The sequence below is a fragment of the Etheostoma cragini genome, chromosome 12, assembly GCF_013103735.1.
Source record: "Etheostoma cragini isolate CJK2018 chromosome 12, CSU_Ecrag_1.0, whole genome shotgun sequence".
NCBI lineage: Eukaryota > Metazoa > Chordata > Actinopteri > Perciformes > Percidae > Etheostoma > Etheostoma cragini.
This window is the reverse complement of record NC_048418.1, coordinates 6,674,159-6,692,716: the sequence shown is the minus strand read 5'-3', so window position 1 is coordinate 6,692,716 and position 18,558 is coordinate 6,674,159. Positions and strand designations below refer to the sequence as shown.

Sequence of the window (18,558 nt, the reverse complement as noted above, 5' to 3'; positions counted from 1 at the left end):
CATGCATGTCACTAAACACAATTTGCAGTTATGATCTGAAACATTGTCTTTACAAACACATTAAACAAAGATTTTCCCCTTAAATAAAGCAAAAAGCAGCACGCAAGGCAAAGGTCAGTGTAATGCATGGATGTATAGGAGGTAATCTGACATGTTATTTTTGCGCATATGTGTGCAAGGTGTGCATTAGAGGGCGCAATTCCCCTTTTTAAAGAGTGTGATGCTGCATATTATAGACAGTATGTTAGGGCCTTTTTGAACAGCACTCATTAAGAAACAGTGTAATCATTCTGTTAAGTGTAAAGTATATTACGTTAATTAATCAGTCACTACTTAGGCTATAACACAATGGAAATAATAGTTTAACAATTGTTGGTTATTGCCTTGGCTTGGAAAGAAGGATAAAAAGTATACAAGATGGCAGAAAGTATTAACAAATTGGTTAATTGAACAATAATATTTCTGTTCATCGGAGCATATGAAAGTTGATAAATAAACCTAAAATTTGTCACATCTTGAAAATAAGTGTATTGTGTTCCATACTTTTTGGCTGCATAATTTGTTGACGAATGTGTTGTTCGGCTCAATGTTTGCACTCTCTTCTCTGTAAACGATAACAGCTTCGTGGTTTTTAAGGAGCATTAATGCATTTAATCACAGCCTAAGGGTAATAGCAAACCGTGCCAGGTCTAATGCGAAGGTCACCAAGTTGATTCCAGCCCTCCATGTCAGAGGGGCGGGCTGGTTTAGGAGGGGGAGGTTTACAACCCTCTACTTTCCAGCTAAAGCTCTCCGGGGAGTATCAAACTACCACGTCTGCAGCGGTGAGAGAGGGGAAGAGGAGAGGGGATCAAAATAAGCCGACTGAAGGACAGAGAAGAGAGGACAGCAAGATTAGGACTGCTTCATGAAAACAAAGTTGGCTGCAACAGCTGGAGCAAAGCGCAAGCAGAATTTGGACATAAAATACGCACAGCCTGCAGCTCCAGAGCCCCCTCCTTCAAACTTCCTGCTTACAGTAACGTCTGATAATTTGGTCATAACTCACCAAAACGCGAGAAGAATGCACAGACTGGACAAATACCTCTCGTGGTTAAGGTAACTCAAGTAAATTCGAAGAGACGCAAACTGGGAACTCTTTTTGTGCTTTGCGAGTCGATCTCGTTTGCACCGTTTTCGTTTATGGGATACGTTTTTTCACAATGTTTTGACAAATAGTGAAGATTGCGCAAACTGTTACAGAAAGATCGGTCCGATTTTGTATTGTATTTTGGAGAGACAAGTGATGGCACCAGAGCTCAAATCGCTTGTCCGACTGCTGTTGCTGGCGGTGGTGTGGGAGCTGAGCGCACAGGGAGCGACGGTCAATCCAGAGGTGAGGAATAAATCCAGAAGTGAGGAATACAGGCAGAGGTGGATCCAATTCTGAATAAAGGAATAAAGCTAGATAAATAAATCCAGTGAGGAATAGGCCAGATATAAAGTAGGCTATAAATGCGTAATGGAGGATTAAGCAAGATAAATATATCCAAAATAGATAATTAAAAAGTAGTTTAGTAAATCTAATGCAGAAGAATAGAGTCAAACAATTGATTTTGTAAGAAAGAGAGGATAAAGAAAGCTATAAAACAATGAAACACATTTAGGGTTCAGGAGTTAAAGAAGGGTTTAAATGATAGGTGACATTAAATTTAATGCATCCCCATATGTAAGAGTGAAGGATCCTTCCTGCTAATAATTTAAATCACAGATTTTCTGAATTGACAAAAAACAGGCATAAAAATATGGTCTTTTTTATGACTACCATAAAGCTTTGTTATAACTTTGTATCCATGAATAGTACTTTCATCAGTTGCCTGTTAGTGCAGGGATATGGGAATGGCTTTGACCCTGGGTTAGAGGAAGCAGCCCATAATGATGATAGCGCTCGTGAAAACACTGAGAAATGCTGAGAGGGCAAAAGCAGGAAAGCAAATGAGGAGAAATGCATGAGCTTGTATTGTGGTCGGGGCAGAGACAGAGGCAATTTTTGTGGGAGTGGAGGAGGGAGGGGGGATTGAGAGGTGTGGGTGCAGTTATATTCAGCGGGATGGGGAGATGTAATTGTTGACATCTGTCCTGAAATCAGTGGACCGGGGGGAGGTGGGTTTAACCATCTGAGGTTCTGCAGCCTTTCAGCCATGGTCAGCTGTGGAAAAACAGCCACAGTTTGAACTCTAATTCTGTACAGTAAAGACTTCCAAAACTCTGCTGAAGTACCAGGTCTAAGTAGTGTTGGAGATCAGTGATAACGTCATGAAATGTATCTTCTCTGTTCTGGTTTGTTTTATTCTATCGGTAGCATGAGTAGTCCTCCAACCCCTAAGGCAGTCTAGCATCAGGAAGTTATGTGTTAATGTTGAAGGAAGTAACATTGTTATGATACCCCTACACACCTGCTTTTGTGCGTGTGTGTGTGTGTGTGTGTGTGTGTGTGCGTGTGTGTGTGCGTGTGCGTGTGTGTGTGTGTGTGTGTGTGTGTGAGTGTGCGTGTGCGTGTGTGCGCGTGTGTGTGAGAGAGAGAGCGAGAGAGGCCTAAATGATTTTGGTATGTTACTGGCGCCAAACATCACTTGTATCCCGCCTATGGAATTATAATTCCAGCTGCACTAGTGGAAGAAAACTCCACTGACCTACATAACGCTGTCAACTTAAAGGCACAGTCTGTAAATAAAATGTAAACAGCTGTGCTAGTGCAGCACCACAATTCAAAACTCATGATTGGACCCTGCTATCACATTTAAATTGTATTGTTTAAAAGAACAAACGATCAAAGTTTTACATTTTCTGATGCCATTAGACGATTGTTTCCATCAGTAATATTTGTTAACACACGGCTAATAAAGGCTTGTATTTTCTAATTGAGATCAGCTATCTAGCTAGCAACGTCTAACTTCTTTTTTTTGCCTGTAATTAATCTGTGTGGAATACAGCAAGAGTGTAATAGTTACTATCAATTAATAGAACGTAGGAACTTAAACATGGGAATGAGGGACAAGTTATTTGCTACTTTTGAAATAGGTTGAGTCACATAAAGGAGTCTTTTCTTTTTTAGTTTATCTTTGTGTATCATCACCACCAAAAAAAAGCTACATCAATATTTAACAAGTAGTAACCCAAATGAACAGAGCACCTCTAATGTCTGCGTAAGAAAAAGTTAACTTTTAGCGGCAAAGTGATTTTTATGGTCTGGTTGGCCTTTAAGTACAAAGACTATCAAGTTTCTGTGGCAGATTGCACCAAAGTGCATGGTCAGGCTTGGTCTGAAGCATCATGGAAAGCGCATTGGTTCAATAAGTTTATTTTCATTTAATGAGTCTTCTGTTTTTATGCATCCTGTGACTATATTTACTCCATTCAAAAAGGGGATTTTTGTGATCACATATGCCTCCACAAACCCACAAGTCACCATAATAAGTGCACAGTTCCGCTATTGAGTAGATTGTATATTAACATTATGTCTGAGTGGTTAAGTGTTGATACATTGGGCTGTGTTGGTGAGATAAACAGTTGGGGGTTGTAAGGATGCAGAGGTAATTTCCTGAGTTCTGTGGTAGAGACAGGAAATGGACGGGTTTTTTTCATTACGCCGCTAAAAATACCTTGGTGTGTCAGCAAACACCTGTCTGAGTGACACACACGCACACAAACACACACACAAACACACACACACACACACACACACACACATTCTGTCATATGTGCACAGATTTTTTCTTATGCACATGCACACACAAATGGTTACAAGCTGAGCTCATTCACTACAGAGAAAGATAAATGGACATGAATTGAGATGATGAAAGCACAACAGGGAGGACAGTAAGGAGGCTGTTGATGACTAGAAAGAAGGGCATTGTGGGGATGGGAGTGATGCAATCTGGGAAAAGACAGTGGGAAAATGGAGCAATTATCCAGTTGAATAGGACAGGATGTAAATCTTAGCTGTCATGCCCCCACATATCCTGTATGGAGAAATGTATCTATGCATTGATGTAAGAGAATTCAGATGGCTAAACTGGTAACTTTACATAAGTCCAATTGTGATGTCTTAGTATTCATTTAGTGAAGAAAAAAGAAGGAAGGAAGGAAGGAAGGGTGCATAGTTTTTTCAGACAAAGCCACATCCTAAAGATCACAAATGGGTGGCCCGAGGGCAGCCTCCCTGAGGAAAGAATGGAGGTGTTACAGGAAATAAGGTAATACGCAAAGTCATTACCTCATTTCCTGTTCATTAAGGAAGCAAGCAATGAGCCACATTCTGGGGAAGCTTTTTTGTGCCATCAAGATTTGCCTGGCTGGGACTGACATATTGCTCAAATGACATGGCAGAGATGAGTGTTATTCCACTCCTTTGTAATTGAGTGTCATTGTTGTTGGCAGAGAGAGAGAGAGAGGTTGTTTTAATAGACAGCAGCTGGTGGATTTACACACACATACATCTAAAGACCTTTCTACATATGTTTTGAGGAACTCCTGGCCAGAGGGGTTAGGCACGCACAAATTCCCTCATACACACCATCACAAGCCAATAATGAGCTGTTGCAAGTGTAGTGGGAGCACACATCTGACGTAATATTGCAGCTCTCTGGACAGACTGGACGCATGTGTAATGAGGAGCTGTGTGTGTGCTGTAGCCTATACCCAGCATGCCTCGGTTGGACTCCCATCGCTTTTGACCAAAGTTTCTTTCCATTGGCCCTCACCAAACGGAACAACTGACTTTCTTTCTTTCTTTTCTGAAATGCAATCCCTCCCTCTCACTCTGTCATCCTATGCAAAACGAGCACACTGCCTCCTGACATACATAGCAACCGTTGTTTGATTCTTTTGGATCTTTCATTAACAATAAACTAACATCGCTGCATATGAGCGAGCTACTCTCTTTAACTCAAAATCCCGGACTTGGCTTTCTAAAAGTACCTTTGCTCCATGCTGCTCTAATGTCTGTGCGTTGGTAGAAATCAAAGGTTCAAGAGTGATTTTAACACTTCCTCATGTTGCATCAGCAGAACATCAAGTTTTAAGATGGCTGAAAAGCAGTTAGCAAGCGAGCAAATAAACAGTAATATTAAACAGTTAGCCAAAAGTAATGGATAAACAGTTGAAATAGTTCGCTTAAAGTAATGGATAAATACTTAACAATAATAATTAATAGATATGCCATTATGGATTGTCAACATAGACTGTATATCATTGTCAATTCATCAGACAAGGCTGTGTGGGTATATCTGACAAAAGAGGTTGGGAACCACTGCTCTATATCAAAAGACTGTATTAGCTTGGGCTGTCTCTCCTACGCCACTGTAAATAGTGACCCTTTCCTCTTCCTGCTACTGCTTTAGTTTCTCAGCCCATTAGTGTGGTCAAAAATAGCAGAGTGCAACCGTGAATAGGACTTTGTCATGTCACCTGAGGGACCCATGAAAGAGGCATGGAAGCCTAAAAGTTAAAAACAAGTGTTCGGTGTCACTCAACAGGAGTCTTTTGACTAAGCTGAAGGCAAAGTTAGGGTTTTGTACAAAAGAAAAGAAAGTAAATGTGTAAAAGAGAAGAATAAGGTTTCTAGCACAGTCAAATCAACCATTTTTCTTATATTCACAGTGAAGTAAGATGCTAAAGTTTCTGTTCAACTTTCCCGCTTATCGGCTGTGCTAGAACAGTGGAAAACAGTGAGTCTTTATGTGTCCACTGGTGCTCCATGGGTGAGTCAGACCCAGAAAAGGGCTCATTCAGGGGTAAAGTCTAAATACTGAGACCTCCATGCCTCTCGAGGACAAACAGAGAGGGAGAGATTAGACTTTCAAGGGCATCCAAAATGCCATTCTGCCCATTCCCTCCTGCCCAAACTCATGCAAGTAGAGTCATGTAAATATAAACATACAGACCTGAGCACATATTCAGATGATCTGTCAGCACTACTTGCAAACATTTGCATTGCACTGTACATATCAGGGGGAAAATGCCGTAACAAGGCAGTTAAACATGTTTTGCCTCCATTTTACTTAGCAATCATTAACAGCAGATGGGCTCCACACTAATAATTGAAGGGCTCTGGGTGTGGTTGTTAAGCATAAGTATTTAAACTCAAGTCTGGGTTTTCCATAAGAGGGATGAGGGAGAAGAGAGGAGAAGGGGTGGAGTGATAAAGCGAAGAGAGAGACATGGACGTAGGGGGAAGAGTTTGACTTTGAGGTTTGGATGCGCAAAGGAAGAAATTCCCAGTCAAATTACTGACTGACGCTGCTGCTCGACTCGAGACATCGGTTGAGGTTGCCCAAGGCCTGAGTCTCACCCTGGGACACTCCCTATCCTTTTCTCTTCTTTCTTTTCAATCCCTTTCATTGCACAAACACTCACTACACCTAAGGTTTTGAATGAGAACTATGCCAAACAGATCAAATGAAGTTATATCAAGCCCTTGCGTGCGAGGAAAAAAATCAAACACATCCTAAAAGTACATTACAAGCTCACAAATGTGACTGTGTACAACAGAATACCAAAGTGAGCTCAGTTTTCACTGCGCTCACAAAAGCTTCAGTGTTATTTTTCGGCTCCAGCTTGAGAGGGAAAGAGTTTAGGAGAAGCTGAGTGGGAGAGGTGCGGAGCGAAGCCGCTGGCACGAGTCCAGATGTCAAACCAGCACCGCAGTGAAATGGATTTCCAGGGGAAAGTAAGGTCAAGCCCAGTTGAGACCAAGGGACTGCAGGCCTGAAGAACTCTTCAGTATCATAATAATTGCTTAAAGAGCTTCAAACTAATATTTTCTTCATTTTCTTCAAACTCAACAGCAGGGATGAGTTATAAGTGTTGCAATCTGCACTGAAATAGCTGCAGAATAACTTCAATGTAGAAACTGAAGTTAATCTTTAACTCTTTGAGGGGGACTTCCTTGTGCAGTTTCTGTCTCGTTTTATTTTGTTGAAACCCGAGCTGTTTTTGTTTGAAGCTTCTTTGGGCTTAAAATGCTTGGAAGTATTCTTTAATGTTGACCTTAGATTCAGTTAAATATGGGCTTCAGTGGAGAGCTGCATGTTGATGGTTGAATAGCTTTTGGGTTTAGTCATTAAATGGAGACATGTCAGGTGCTGAAATCATGTTGCTCCGACTGTCCAAATATCCAGATATCATAACACAGAAAGATGTTACTCAAGAACTTATTTTCACGGTCAGTGAGGAATGTGTTGTTGCTCCAGGCACATTGGAAAACATCTTGAACTTTTAGTCCCTGTTACTCATGATCAACATCAAAACAAGTAGTTCCTTTACCTTTTTCAGCTTTGTTAAACAACAAAAGTCGGGTGAGATATGACTTGTTTATGTGTCTGTTTTTAATTTAACCTTTTTATTTCTCCTGAGGCTGAAGTTTCCTTGGTTTCTCACACTGCCGTCTCCGTTTTGTTTTGCCTCAAAGTCATGGCTGCAGCAGTATGGTTATCTGCCCCCGGGGGATATGAGGACCCACGCACTCCGCTCCCCTCACTCCGTCTCCTCCGCCGTCGCCGCTATGCAGAGGTTCTACGGCCTCACCGTCACTGGCAGCTTTGACACCAACACGATTGAGTGAGCACCTTCAAACAGCTTTATTTTACATGTAAAAAAAGTACTGCCTCCAAACAGGGTCACCTACAGGTCAATTTTCAAATTTAAAAAAGTGTTTTGAGTGGAAAATGTCTTGTCTTTGGCAGGGCCATGAAGCGACCCCGGTGTGGCGTACCAGATAAGTTTGGTTCCGAAATGAAGAGCAACCTGAGGAGGAAGCGATACGCCACCCAGGGTCTGAAGTGGAACAAGAATGAAATCACTTTCTCGTAAGTCAGCAATGCTTCACATCTGCAAAGACATGGTTGAACCATTCAAGCTATTTCACACGCTGAGTTTTGTTGCTTAATTTCATCTTTGTAACCAATGAACCAATTTAAGAAAACCCAAACTGATGAGGTGACAATTGGGCAACTAAAATGGTTTAGCTATAAAAAGGAAATAACAAAATGTCTTACCTTTCTCACTCTCCCCCCTCACACACACAATCTACCCATTCTTCAGTATACAGAACTACACCCCTAAGGTGGGTGAGTATGAGACCCACGAGGCCATCAAGAAGGCCTTCAAGGTGTGGGAGAGCGTCAGCCCGCTTCGTTTCAGGGAAATTCCCTACAGCTACATACGGGACAAAGTGGAGGAGTTTGCTGACATAATGCTCTTCTTCGCGGAGGGTTTCCATGGTGACAGCAGCCCGTTTGATGGCGAGGGGGGCTTCCTGGCACACGCCTATTTCCCTGGTAATGGCATTGGTGGGGACACCCACTTTGATGCAGCTGAGCCATGGACTATTGGAAACAAGGATCTTACAGGTGAGGCTCTGTTGAATCTATGTTGAAACTGACACTTTGATAAATTAGTGATTTTTTGTCTATAGTGATTACCCTAAACCTAGCCTTGTTAAACGGATGTACATTGCTGGGATAAGGCTATCTTTTGTATTCTATTTTGCAAGGGCACCGTTGCTGCATCCGAGGCTTTGCGCCACCTAGCACGGTTGTGATTAGTTCAAAGAAATAAAATTAAGCCAAAATCTTTTCTTTTTTTCCATATCCCAGAATACTTTAGATAAGCAGTGTAGGCAGACCATATTCCAGTGCTGACAGTGCTGTGGAGATAGATCTGGCGTGAGACTTCCCAAAACTTGATGACACAAGTGATGGGAGTTACTTTGTATGGTGGGAATAAGGAGTCTTAATTTAGCAGTTGTGGGCAAAACACAAGCAGTAACAGGTCCATGCATGTGTCACTACAGTTGAGGAGTTTAATGCCCTGGGCTGTGTTGATACTGCAGAAGTGGAAAAGTGTTTATTTCTTGAGTAGAGCAGACACACATCTTTGTCAGCTGTTTAAGTGTGACCCATCTTCTTATGACCTGCAGATCATCTTATCTTTACTTTACTGATGTGATGCATTTAAGTCACTTAAAAATGAGGAAACAGACATAATTACTCCTCCTTTAGTAATCATTGTCTCATCAGCATAAGAGCAAACTCCTGCTATTTCACGTCTTCTACTTTACTTTCAATTATTTCAAAATACTTAAATGGGTTTTGGTGTTGAAACCGTTTCAGGCAATGATATTTTCCTGGTTGCCGTCCATGAACTGGGCCATGCTCTGGGTCTGGAGCACTCCACTGACCCTTCAGCCATCATGGCACCCTTCTACCAGTGGATGGACACCGAGAACTTTGTACTTCCTGACGATGATCGCAGAGGCATACAACAACTTTATGGTGCGTTATAGACAGTTCACTTTTCAAATCACTATCAAAACAGAGTTTCTTAACTTAGGTGATACATCACCAGAAATCTGTAGAAATATATGGTTAGGGGTTTAGGGTTGTCTATTTTTTCATGGGGGAATCATTAAATTTAATTTGGTCTAACAGGACCAGCATTAGATGATGTGTAAAGGTTGAGATTAGCTCTATGAAAATCATTTTCACATGTCTTTGTTCACAAAGGGTCTGGATCAGGTCCCCATGTAACACCCCGCATTCCGAACCACAACCCTGAGCCCACATATTCACCAGAAAAGCCTCGCTTTGGCCCCAACATCTGTGACGGACACTTCGACACCATCGCCATCCTCAGAGGAGAGATGTTTGTGTTCAAGGTAAACTCACGCAACCTTGTTGGACTTTAGATATGTCCGTTTGTCCAGCAGGCTAGTTATAAATCTTTTTTCTCTTTCAGGAAAAATGGTTCTGGAGGGTACGCAACAACCATGTTTTAGATGGATATCCCATGCCGATTGGTCACTTTTGGAGGGGCTTGCCCACTCATATCTCTGCCGCTTTTGAAAGGGAAGATGGGAAATTTGTTTTCTTTAAAGGTAAGTCTTGCTTCAGTGTGTCGACAAAATATTTACAACATTTCCCTATTAAAAGCAGTCATCATAAAACAGGCAAAATTCTTGTAGTTATCTTAGACGTCTTCTTTCTGCCCAGGTGACAGGTATTGGGTGTTCACTGAATCAATTCTGGATCATGATTTCCCTAAGAGTCTGAAGGAAATGGGCACTGGGCTTCCCAAAGATCGACTAGACGCTGCTCTCTTTTACACTCCCACTGGACAGACATTCTACTTCAGAGCAAACAAGTTAGTCATCTTCCTTGTGCGTGTGTTTGTGTGTGTGTGTGTGTGTGTGTGTGTGTGTGTGTGTGTGTGTGTGTGTGTGTGTGTGTGTGTGTGTGTGGCATATCCCACCATAAAACTCTACTGTTGAGTGTTTAGTTTAGTAAGTAGGTTTACTGCATAAACTACTGAATCCAAGAAAAATCTATTTGTCACCACCACACCAAGATATGTTTGAATGTTGACCATATAAGGTCCAAACGTGAAGTCAGTTTAACATGCTTAATTACAAATTACATCATTTAAACATTTAAAAAAAAACTTGAGGAACTTTAAAGCTGGCTAAGGTTTCCCATATTTATACAACAGAAATGGTTATAAAACAGCTGGGTAAAATGTGGCTGACCAATCAGTGATTACAGTGCAGGTCAAGTCTGGCAGTTGGAAGAGTCAACATCAATCCATCAGTAGAATGTCTGCAGAAAACATTCATTTTGGGACCTGCCTGGTAGTATAGTTTAGTTCACAAGTAACACACAAACCTAAGTGAATTTTCAAGTGTTGGGGTTCAGGAACAAGTCAAGTCTCATGATATTCAAGAAAAGTCCAAGTGAGGTGTAATTTTTTGACAGACTCAAGTCATATCTGAAGTCCTTAAGGGCAAGTCCGGGTCAGGTCTCAAGTCATTTAAGCCAACTCCAAGTCAAGTCTCTCGTCTTTTAGAAAAGTTCTTTAGGTCAAAGAAAAGCCAAGCCTCCAGTAATTTCAAGTCTTAGGTCATATAGGGCTAGTCTAAATCAAGCCCCAAGACTGTCAAAACAAGTCTCAAGTTAATTAACACCTTAATTAATAAATTCCTATCCTAAGTCTATTTTTTACCTTAAACTCACCATTGCAGTTCCTCACTTAATCTTTCCTTTCTTATTCTTTATATAGATACTACCGTTTCAATGAAGACACACAAAGCGTTGATGATGGCTATCCCAAATCTATTAGTACGTGGCAAGGGGTGCCTGAGAACATCAAGGCAGCCTTCATGAGCAAAGATCAAGGTAATGGTGGTGTGTATGATATCACAAATGAACCAATGCACGTATAATTAGTTTTTCCTTCCTGTTCAAGTTTGTTTCTCACATTTCTATCTTCAATCCCTCAGCGCACACCTACTTCTACAAAGCCAACAAGTACTGGAAGTTCAACAACCAGATGATGCGTGTGGAGCCGGGTTACCCCAAATCAGCTCTTCGTGACTGGATGGGCTGCCCTAACGAAGACCCCAAGACGGACGGAGGGAGAGGTGGACACGACAAGGACAAGGAGAGGGAGAAGGACAAGGAGCGGGAGGATAAGGACAGAACTACAGATAGAGAGAGGGAAAGAGAGAGGGAGAAGGAGCCAGAGAAGGATAAGGAGGTGATCATTATTGAAGTGGAAGAGGAGGAAGGTGTAGGTGGTGGCACTGGAGCAGCGGTGGTGGTGTTGCCACTGTTCCTGTTAGTGTGTGTGATTTTGACGCTGGCTGCCTTGGTGTTTTTCCGTCAGTACGGTACCCCGCGCCGACTCCTCTACTGCAAACGATCTCTACTGGACAAGGTGTAGACGGAGGAGGAAGGGAGGGAGAGAGAGACTAGGGAAAGACAGGGAGATAAAGAGAAAAAAAGTGGAAGGAAATGTTGAACAGAAATAATGAGAGCAGAAGCGATACAACTGGAGAAATAGCAGAAGGAAAAGCACCAGATTTGCATTTTTAAGTACTCGTACCACTGCCACATTCCTTTTGCTCTATCTCTCAACCACTCCATTCTTCCACTTTTTTTCTCTCCCTTCTTACTCTGCCTCCCTCCTCGTGGTAACTGACGCCAGCTCATTGCTGTTTGTTTTAGCCTTTTTCAAAGTCTTATTTTTATTTTTTGTCAGTGGTCAGTGTTTGTGTCCTTGTGAATTTCCACTTTGAACCTGCATATCCATGACGCCCATTCAAGCATGTCCCTTTGAGTAATTAAAAAGCGGGTTTGATCGTTCGTCCCCCTTGTTAACTTGCACACACTCGCATAAGCACACATATTTGGAAACCACAGTGGCATATTCATTATGTTTCTTCCAGTAAAGTAACATGTCCGAGCCAGTGTGGAGTAGAAAGGGAAACCAAACATTATCTGAAGTCCTTATAAAGCATGAGATACACTCGTATCGGAGTAAAGCAGTAAATATGACTGTGTAGTTTCCTTTTTTATATCAATGTCTTTAGTGCAGAGTATTATTATAAATGATGTTTTCATTATTATTATGACTAATACTATTATTGTTGTTGTCCTACGTGTAAAGAATGTTTTTGTACATTGTCATTAAAAAGTCCTGCTGGACAGTGACATACAGTTTTGAAAGTGGCCTTAATTTTATATGTGTGGGGATAGTGAAAAGGGAAGGGGGTTATGTATTCTTGAAACTTGATTGTTCTATTTTTTTTTTTTTTTTTACCTTGAATCCATCTCAAATGAAAATAAATTGAAGATCTGAAAATGACTCCTTTTTGTCATTGTACTTGTTTACAGTTTTCAAAACATGGTGCTACATTACTAGTCAGGGGTTATAGGTAGTTTAACAACAATGATAATGATGCTAGTGATAGTGATACTGATAATTATCTAGTTTATTCAAGAAGACATTGTGTGTGTTCTTACTTATATTTTTAAGCTTTTCTTACAAAATAAAGTAATTTCAAAAGGCTTTCTGTGCTTTGATTTTCACTTAGTAAATGAGAAATTACATAATTACATAATCTTTCTCCCTTTGTGCCACTTTTTTTTTTAACTGCTTGAAGCTGAACTGGAGCCACTCACTCCCTTTAATGCAGTCATATCTTCACATAGGTCTGATTGCTGTCATATAATCCAGCTCTTACCTGGACTCTTTGCCTTTACCTCTCATTTCGGTCACATCGCTCATCCGTCTGGTCTTCTCCAGTCCTCCTGGACCTCCAGGTTTCTTGCTCCCCAACTGCACTGCTCTGCGCATACTGGGGCTCGGAAACTGGCAGGCCAGAAACTGGGTCGGAAAACGCGGCCTGGATCCAAAGCTTAAGTAGAAACAGGGATGAAGAGGATTGTGTAAGGCTGTTGTATGACAGCAGGTAAACATATCTCAGCTATACATTTAAAAAGAGAGAGGGGGGGAGGGGGTGTTCTTGTGTTTCCAAGACCTAAAATCCTTCAAAAGAGTAGGAAGATAAGAAAAATCGTACATTATACAACTTCAAATGTGTTTGGAGTTAAGGTTTGATAAGCAGTGGAGAGGTTTAACTTTTTTATAATGAGCTTATAGAGGGAATGTGGTCAATGCAGGTCCTCACAAGGATAGCAATACAAACATGCTCTCATGCATGTTTTGCACCTATAAATGCCTTTATATGTGCATCATGCACTGTGTGTATGCACACTCCCATTCACCATGAGTCAATAAAAGCTCAAACAGCAAACCTAGGCATCTCCCCTCAATTAACAATCCCAATAATGAACAACTACCCTGCAGCTATTAGACTTAGTGTAAAGATGACTGACTGCAAGAGACAGCGTGAGTGTGGGTCAGCGCTTCTATGATATGTTTTTTATTAAAACGGTGGAGCTTTATGCAATGAAAATGATGAGGTATTTTCCTATTGTGCCGAAAAGATTGAGGGCGCCCATTTGTCTCCACTTTGCTGCAGTGTTTTGAAGAGCCGGGACTGGGGAGAGAAGTCACGAGGCTCTTTGTGGGGGGAGAATGGAGTGAGGAGATGAGGGGGAGTGAGGAGGGTTAAGTCCCATTTGGATGCCAGAGATGGAGCAAAATTCCATGAGCAACATCTGGAATTCCAACTGCATCATGTAGGCCAGACACACAGCAGGAAGCAGCAGTATGGGGATGGGAGTTGGTGTGTATCTGTTTAACTGGCTTTTTGGACTACATGACAGTCACAATATACACTATGTAAAGAAAGAATCATGTGTTTCGGGGGTTTTCTTTCTCGGCTAGTTTCAATGTGCTGCTTTATTCATGCATGTTTTTCCGGCTCAAATCCACTCAGTGGCCTGCACACATGTCAGTCTCTTAGCTGTAGGTCACTATTTGATGTTTTCTGTCTTCCCCAGCTGATTCTGCAGAGGGAAGAAAAGATTTGCCTCAGCATAATTCTTCCCAACATTCTCTCTCTCTTCTCTTCTCTCTGTGTAACTGGAGAGCTTTTTTTTCACTGTCTGCGAAATGACTCACTCCTTTTTCACAAAGCCCAACAAAAGACCAGACCACACTGCCCCGCACTCTTCCACCCACCTCCACTCCTCTGGCTCTCACATAAATGAAAAGAGAATTTCTAGTCTTCATTCCAGTGCTACTGTCCACTTTCCACAAAAGCTGATTAACAAACATAAACTCCTCAATCCATTCTCCATGCCAAATGCCTCACATTACATCCACTAATCTGTTAAACCCTGTTTAAATTGAACTCTACTCAGCAGAATTTATCAAGCTCCTTTTATGTTCCTGTCTCTGTGCTGGACACTTCCTGTGCCTGTTTCAGTTGGCATGTGGATAGCCTGCAGGCTGATGAATGGAAACTTCCAAATAGGGGAAGTCCTGCTCTTGGCTATTATGCGTCCTAATAGCCAACCCGAACATCATACTGTAATGTAATTGCAGGACCAACCTCACAGAGAAGACTGAGTAACTTTCCCATTAAATGAGACTGACTGATTAACAGAGAATGGTTAGTGTTACACTCTGCCTGGCAACAAGGATGTGGGATGGTGGAACGGCGCATTTCTAGTGAGTATTTAGGTTACACATGGTTTTCATTATAATCAGTTAAAGCTCTGCCACATCCTGCACTACTACGAGAAGACAACAAACAGGAACAGGGGGGTTTCTCTCCAGAGTCTTTGTCTCACACACACAACCCCCGTCTTGAAATTAGGTACCAACACTCATGTTTATTGGAGGAACAATTGTAACAATCTTAACTATTCATGCAAAACTAATGACATCCCACCAGCCTCAGCTGTACTAGCTAAACTAAGACAATGAACATTATAAACATTATTCCTGCTAAACATTAGCACGCTGACATTAGCATGAGCTCAGACTGATTTGAACATCTGTGGTGTCCATATGACATCACACAGATCGCTATGATATGCTGACCCAATACAGCAACGAATACAGGATGACTAACTAGAACGATTATAGACCTTTTTCACAGCAGATAATCTGACGTGTCATGGCAGGAAAAGCACAGGTGTAACCACTAATGCTTAGTTTGCTCAATTTCCATTTAAGTGTCCCATTGAGCAGGCGTGCACTAATAACTGATGACATAAATGACTATCATCAAATTTATGAAGTACACCTGTGCATTCCCCCCTATCTATAACATGCTGTGCAGGGGTCAATCGTGCCTCTGGGAATTTAACTCTCTATTCAAGTGTTTCTTTCATTCATTGTTTTAAAGACTTAGGAAGGGTGCAAGAGTGGTTCATAGAGGGGAGCTGCTGCAATCCCACACTTGTGTTAGTCTCTATTTCTCTCTCTCTCTCTCTCTCACTCACACACACACACTTTATTTGTGGTGTGCACTGCCAGTGAAAGAGAGGGATCAATACCCAATACTTTTTCCGTTGTGTCTGCATTTTATTATTCCATTTAGCTACAGTACACAGAGCTATGCCTGGAAATAACTTTCCCTATTAGATCAACATAACTTTTTTTGTGGGCCCCAGATGTCCCAAATTCTTTTTTTCAGATATTTCACCAACTGATTAATTAGATTTCCTAGCCGTGGAGTTTTGCCAGCGTCTGCCCCGAGTGCTGAATCTGCTTAATGCTATCAGTTCAAAGCTGCGTGCCTGCCTTTGTTATTCCGTCACAATGTCTGCGCTTTGGATTGGGTGTGGTGCAGTGGGAGCCGTCTCTTTTAAATGTCGGAGGGAGGTATTGTGTGGGCGAAACGAATTACAGGTGCAAGGAAGTTAAACAATCAACATTTCAACTTCTTTAGGTTGCTTTTTTTTTTTTGTCTTGTCTCATACAGCGTGGTTTCCCAAGCCCTGTAGAAAAACATATCCATCACAGGAGATGCTGATTCAGGCTCTCCAGCTACCCTTGCCCTGACCCAGCCATATGCACAAGGAAACCCCCCTGCTTCGCGGAGGGCCTGGTCAGGATAGTTTCATCTAGCGTCTACTTATATATACAGTCAGTCTGACTCTGAACTCTCAAGACCACAAGAAAGAAGCAGCAAGACTCCCCCTCCCAACATCTCCTGCAGTCTGTTAATGAAGTATCATACAACCTCATGCTTGGTTTTTCTCCCTCTCGCCTCTTCAGTTGCAACAAGGAACATCTGGTTTCCATAAGCACATACATGTCATCACAATAAAGGAGGGAGGACTGAAAGGAGAGGGGGAAGGGTGTGTATGTATTAAGGGAAATTTAAACTTTAAAGAGTGGTAAGATTGATCGTCAAGATATCACTCTTTCATCATCGCTCCAAATTCTTTTCACGTGTTTTCATGACAGAAGCCAGCTTCCTTACAGTCAAAAATAAAAAGGAAATCTATAAGAGCATGTATGCATATAGAGGGAGTGTAAGGGAAACCTTGGGTGAATAGGACACAGAGAGAAAGAAAACTTCAAGCCATAGGAGAGGGAGAGGAAAGTCAGTGAGACATGCAGAGATCAGAAAAGCTGCATCAGAGGTTGCCTTTGAAAGTTGAGCTCAGAGGGTCTCTAACAGTGCTGGACACAAAGACATATGTGGTTAAACCGAGGGGCGGAAGAGGAGGAGGTTGGGGGGGGGAGGGGTAGACAGACTGCTTGCAAAGCGAAAACATATTGTTTTGGAGAGGCCTTTACCACTGACCTGAGCTCGCCACCAGACAGGTGGTCTGCTGTGGTCCTCCAGCTGTCACTAGTGGTTCTGTAGAAGACCAAGACTGGCCTTCCTGGTCATGGGCTGAACTCAGAGAATCCTGGGTTAAAGTGGAAGTAGGCGGTTTCGCATGTTGAATTTTTCAAAACTTCAGTATTCACAATGTGAAATTAGCACATTGAAATACTTCCAAGTAGTGCCTGGAGTCGGGTTATCTTTGGTTGGGTTAGTTTTCCATGGAGAGACTGCTCAGGTGTTGCTGTTTTGAGGTTTTTGAATGGATTTAGTCACTTCCCGTAGAGACAAGGACACACATTGTGACTGAGATGATTATTAATATGATTTAGGCATGGTTTGGGCTGTTCCAGTCTAGGTTCAATGGTGTTGACAGTCAAAACCATACTGTAAGATGTGTAAAAAGTCTAATCTTAAATCTTCTTATCAAGTCGCTGCCCATCAAGATTTCTTAAATATGTTTGTTTTAAATTGTCAGGTTTATGCTCCTTCCTGACTGTCAAGGACAAAAGAAATCTGTGCAAGTTGGTGGAAACAACCTTTATGTGTTGTTTATCCTGTAAGGTTCAGCTAGTCTTCAGGTTTGTTCTAAGACTTCCTACAGTGCATTTACCACGGGCAAATGGGAACTTACACTCCGTTTCATTAGCATTCCTCTCACCACTCTCAACATCATTTCCAGTTGCAGCAGGCATTTGTTATTGGCAAAAAAGCTTTGATAAACCCACTGTATGCTACCAGCTGAGCATCGGATGGCAGATAGATCAAGTTTTGCCTTATTTCCAATGCATAGTTCAGCTTGACTCGACTCACTTTTGGGACTAGGTCATTTTCTCTATTTCGTTTTCCACTGCAGAGGGAACCCCCACAGCGTATTGCCACCACGTAAAACTGCTGTGACATAATCTTTAATGCAATGCTCACTGAATCCTTTCATCTGCAAATAAACAGGAACAAATTGCACTTCGTCAACTGTACCGTGAGGTGTAGGCCATCGTTTTGTGGGATGACATCAAATCTGGGTAGAGTCAATGCAAATAAATTGTGGCCACTATTAATGGTTTCTCAGTAGGGGGGGGGGGGGGGGGGGGGGGGGGGGGGGGGGGGAATCACAAGGTCGGACAATACATTATCATCATGATACTTATGTCACAGTACAATATTATTGCAATTTTAAACAAATTGCAACATTCAGCAATACACTGCAATTTATTGCCTTTTTCCCAATTTAAACTTATTCGCAATTTCAAATTATGTCCCCAAAAAGAAGCCTTTGTCAACATCTGTATCACCAAATAAAAGAACATTTGTTTGTTATCTTTCCTCACTTCAATTTTCTTGCTGCAAAATGGGATTGTCAAGCAGATAAACTGACCAACACATATATTATAAAAGATTGACGCGTGGGGTCTGTGTATCAATTCAGTTATGCCAGAGAAAATATCGCGATATTATGCTGTATCTATGACTTTCTCCCCCCCCCC

General features: G+C 41.8%; 1 protein-coding gene across 1 annotated transcript; it reads left to right on the top strand.

Moving 5' to 3' along the window:
* Window positions 1-780: 780 nt before the first annotated feature.
* On the top strand, window positions 781-12,681 carry mmp14b (matrix metallopeptidase 14b (membrane-inserted)). The gene is made up of 10 exons (XM_034888047.1): window positions 781-1,375; window positions 7,451-7,599; window positions 7,725-7,847; window positions 8,083-8,390; window positions 9,153-9,314; window positions 9,546-9,697; window positions 9,778-9,916; window positions 10,032-10,182; window positions 11,095-11,210; window positions 11,315-12,681. The coding sequence occupies exons 1-10, from the start codon at window positions 1,286-1,288 to the stop codon at window positions 11,755-11,757; spliced, it is 1,833 nt and encodes a 610-aa protein (XP_034743938.1). The 5' UTR covers window positions 781-1,285; the 3' UTR covers window positions 11,758-12,681.
* The last annotated feature ends 5,877 nt before the right edge of the window (window positions 12,682-18,558 follow it).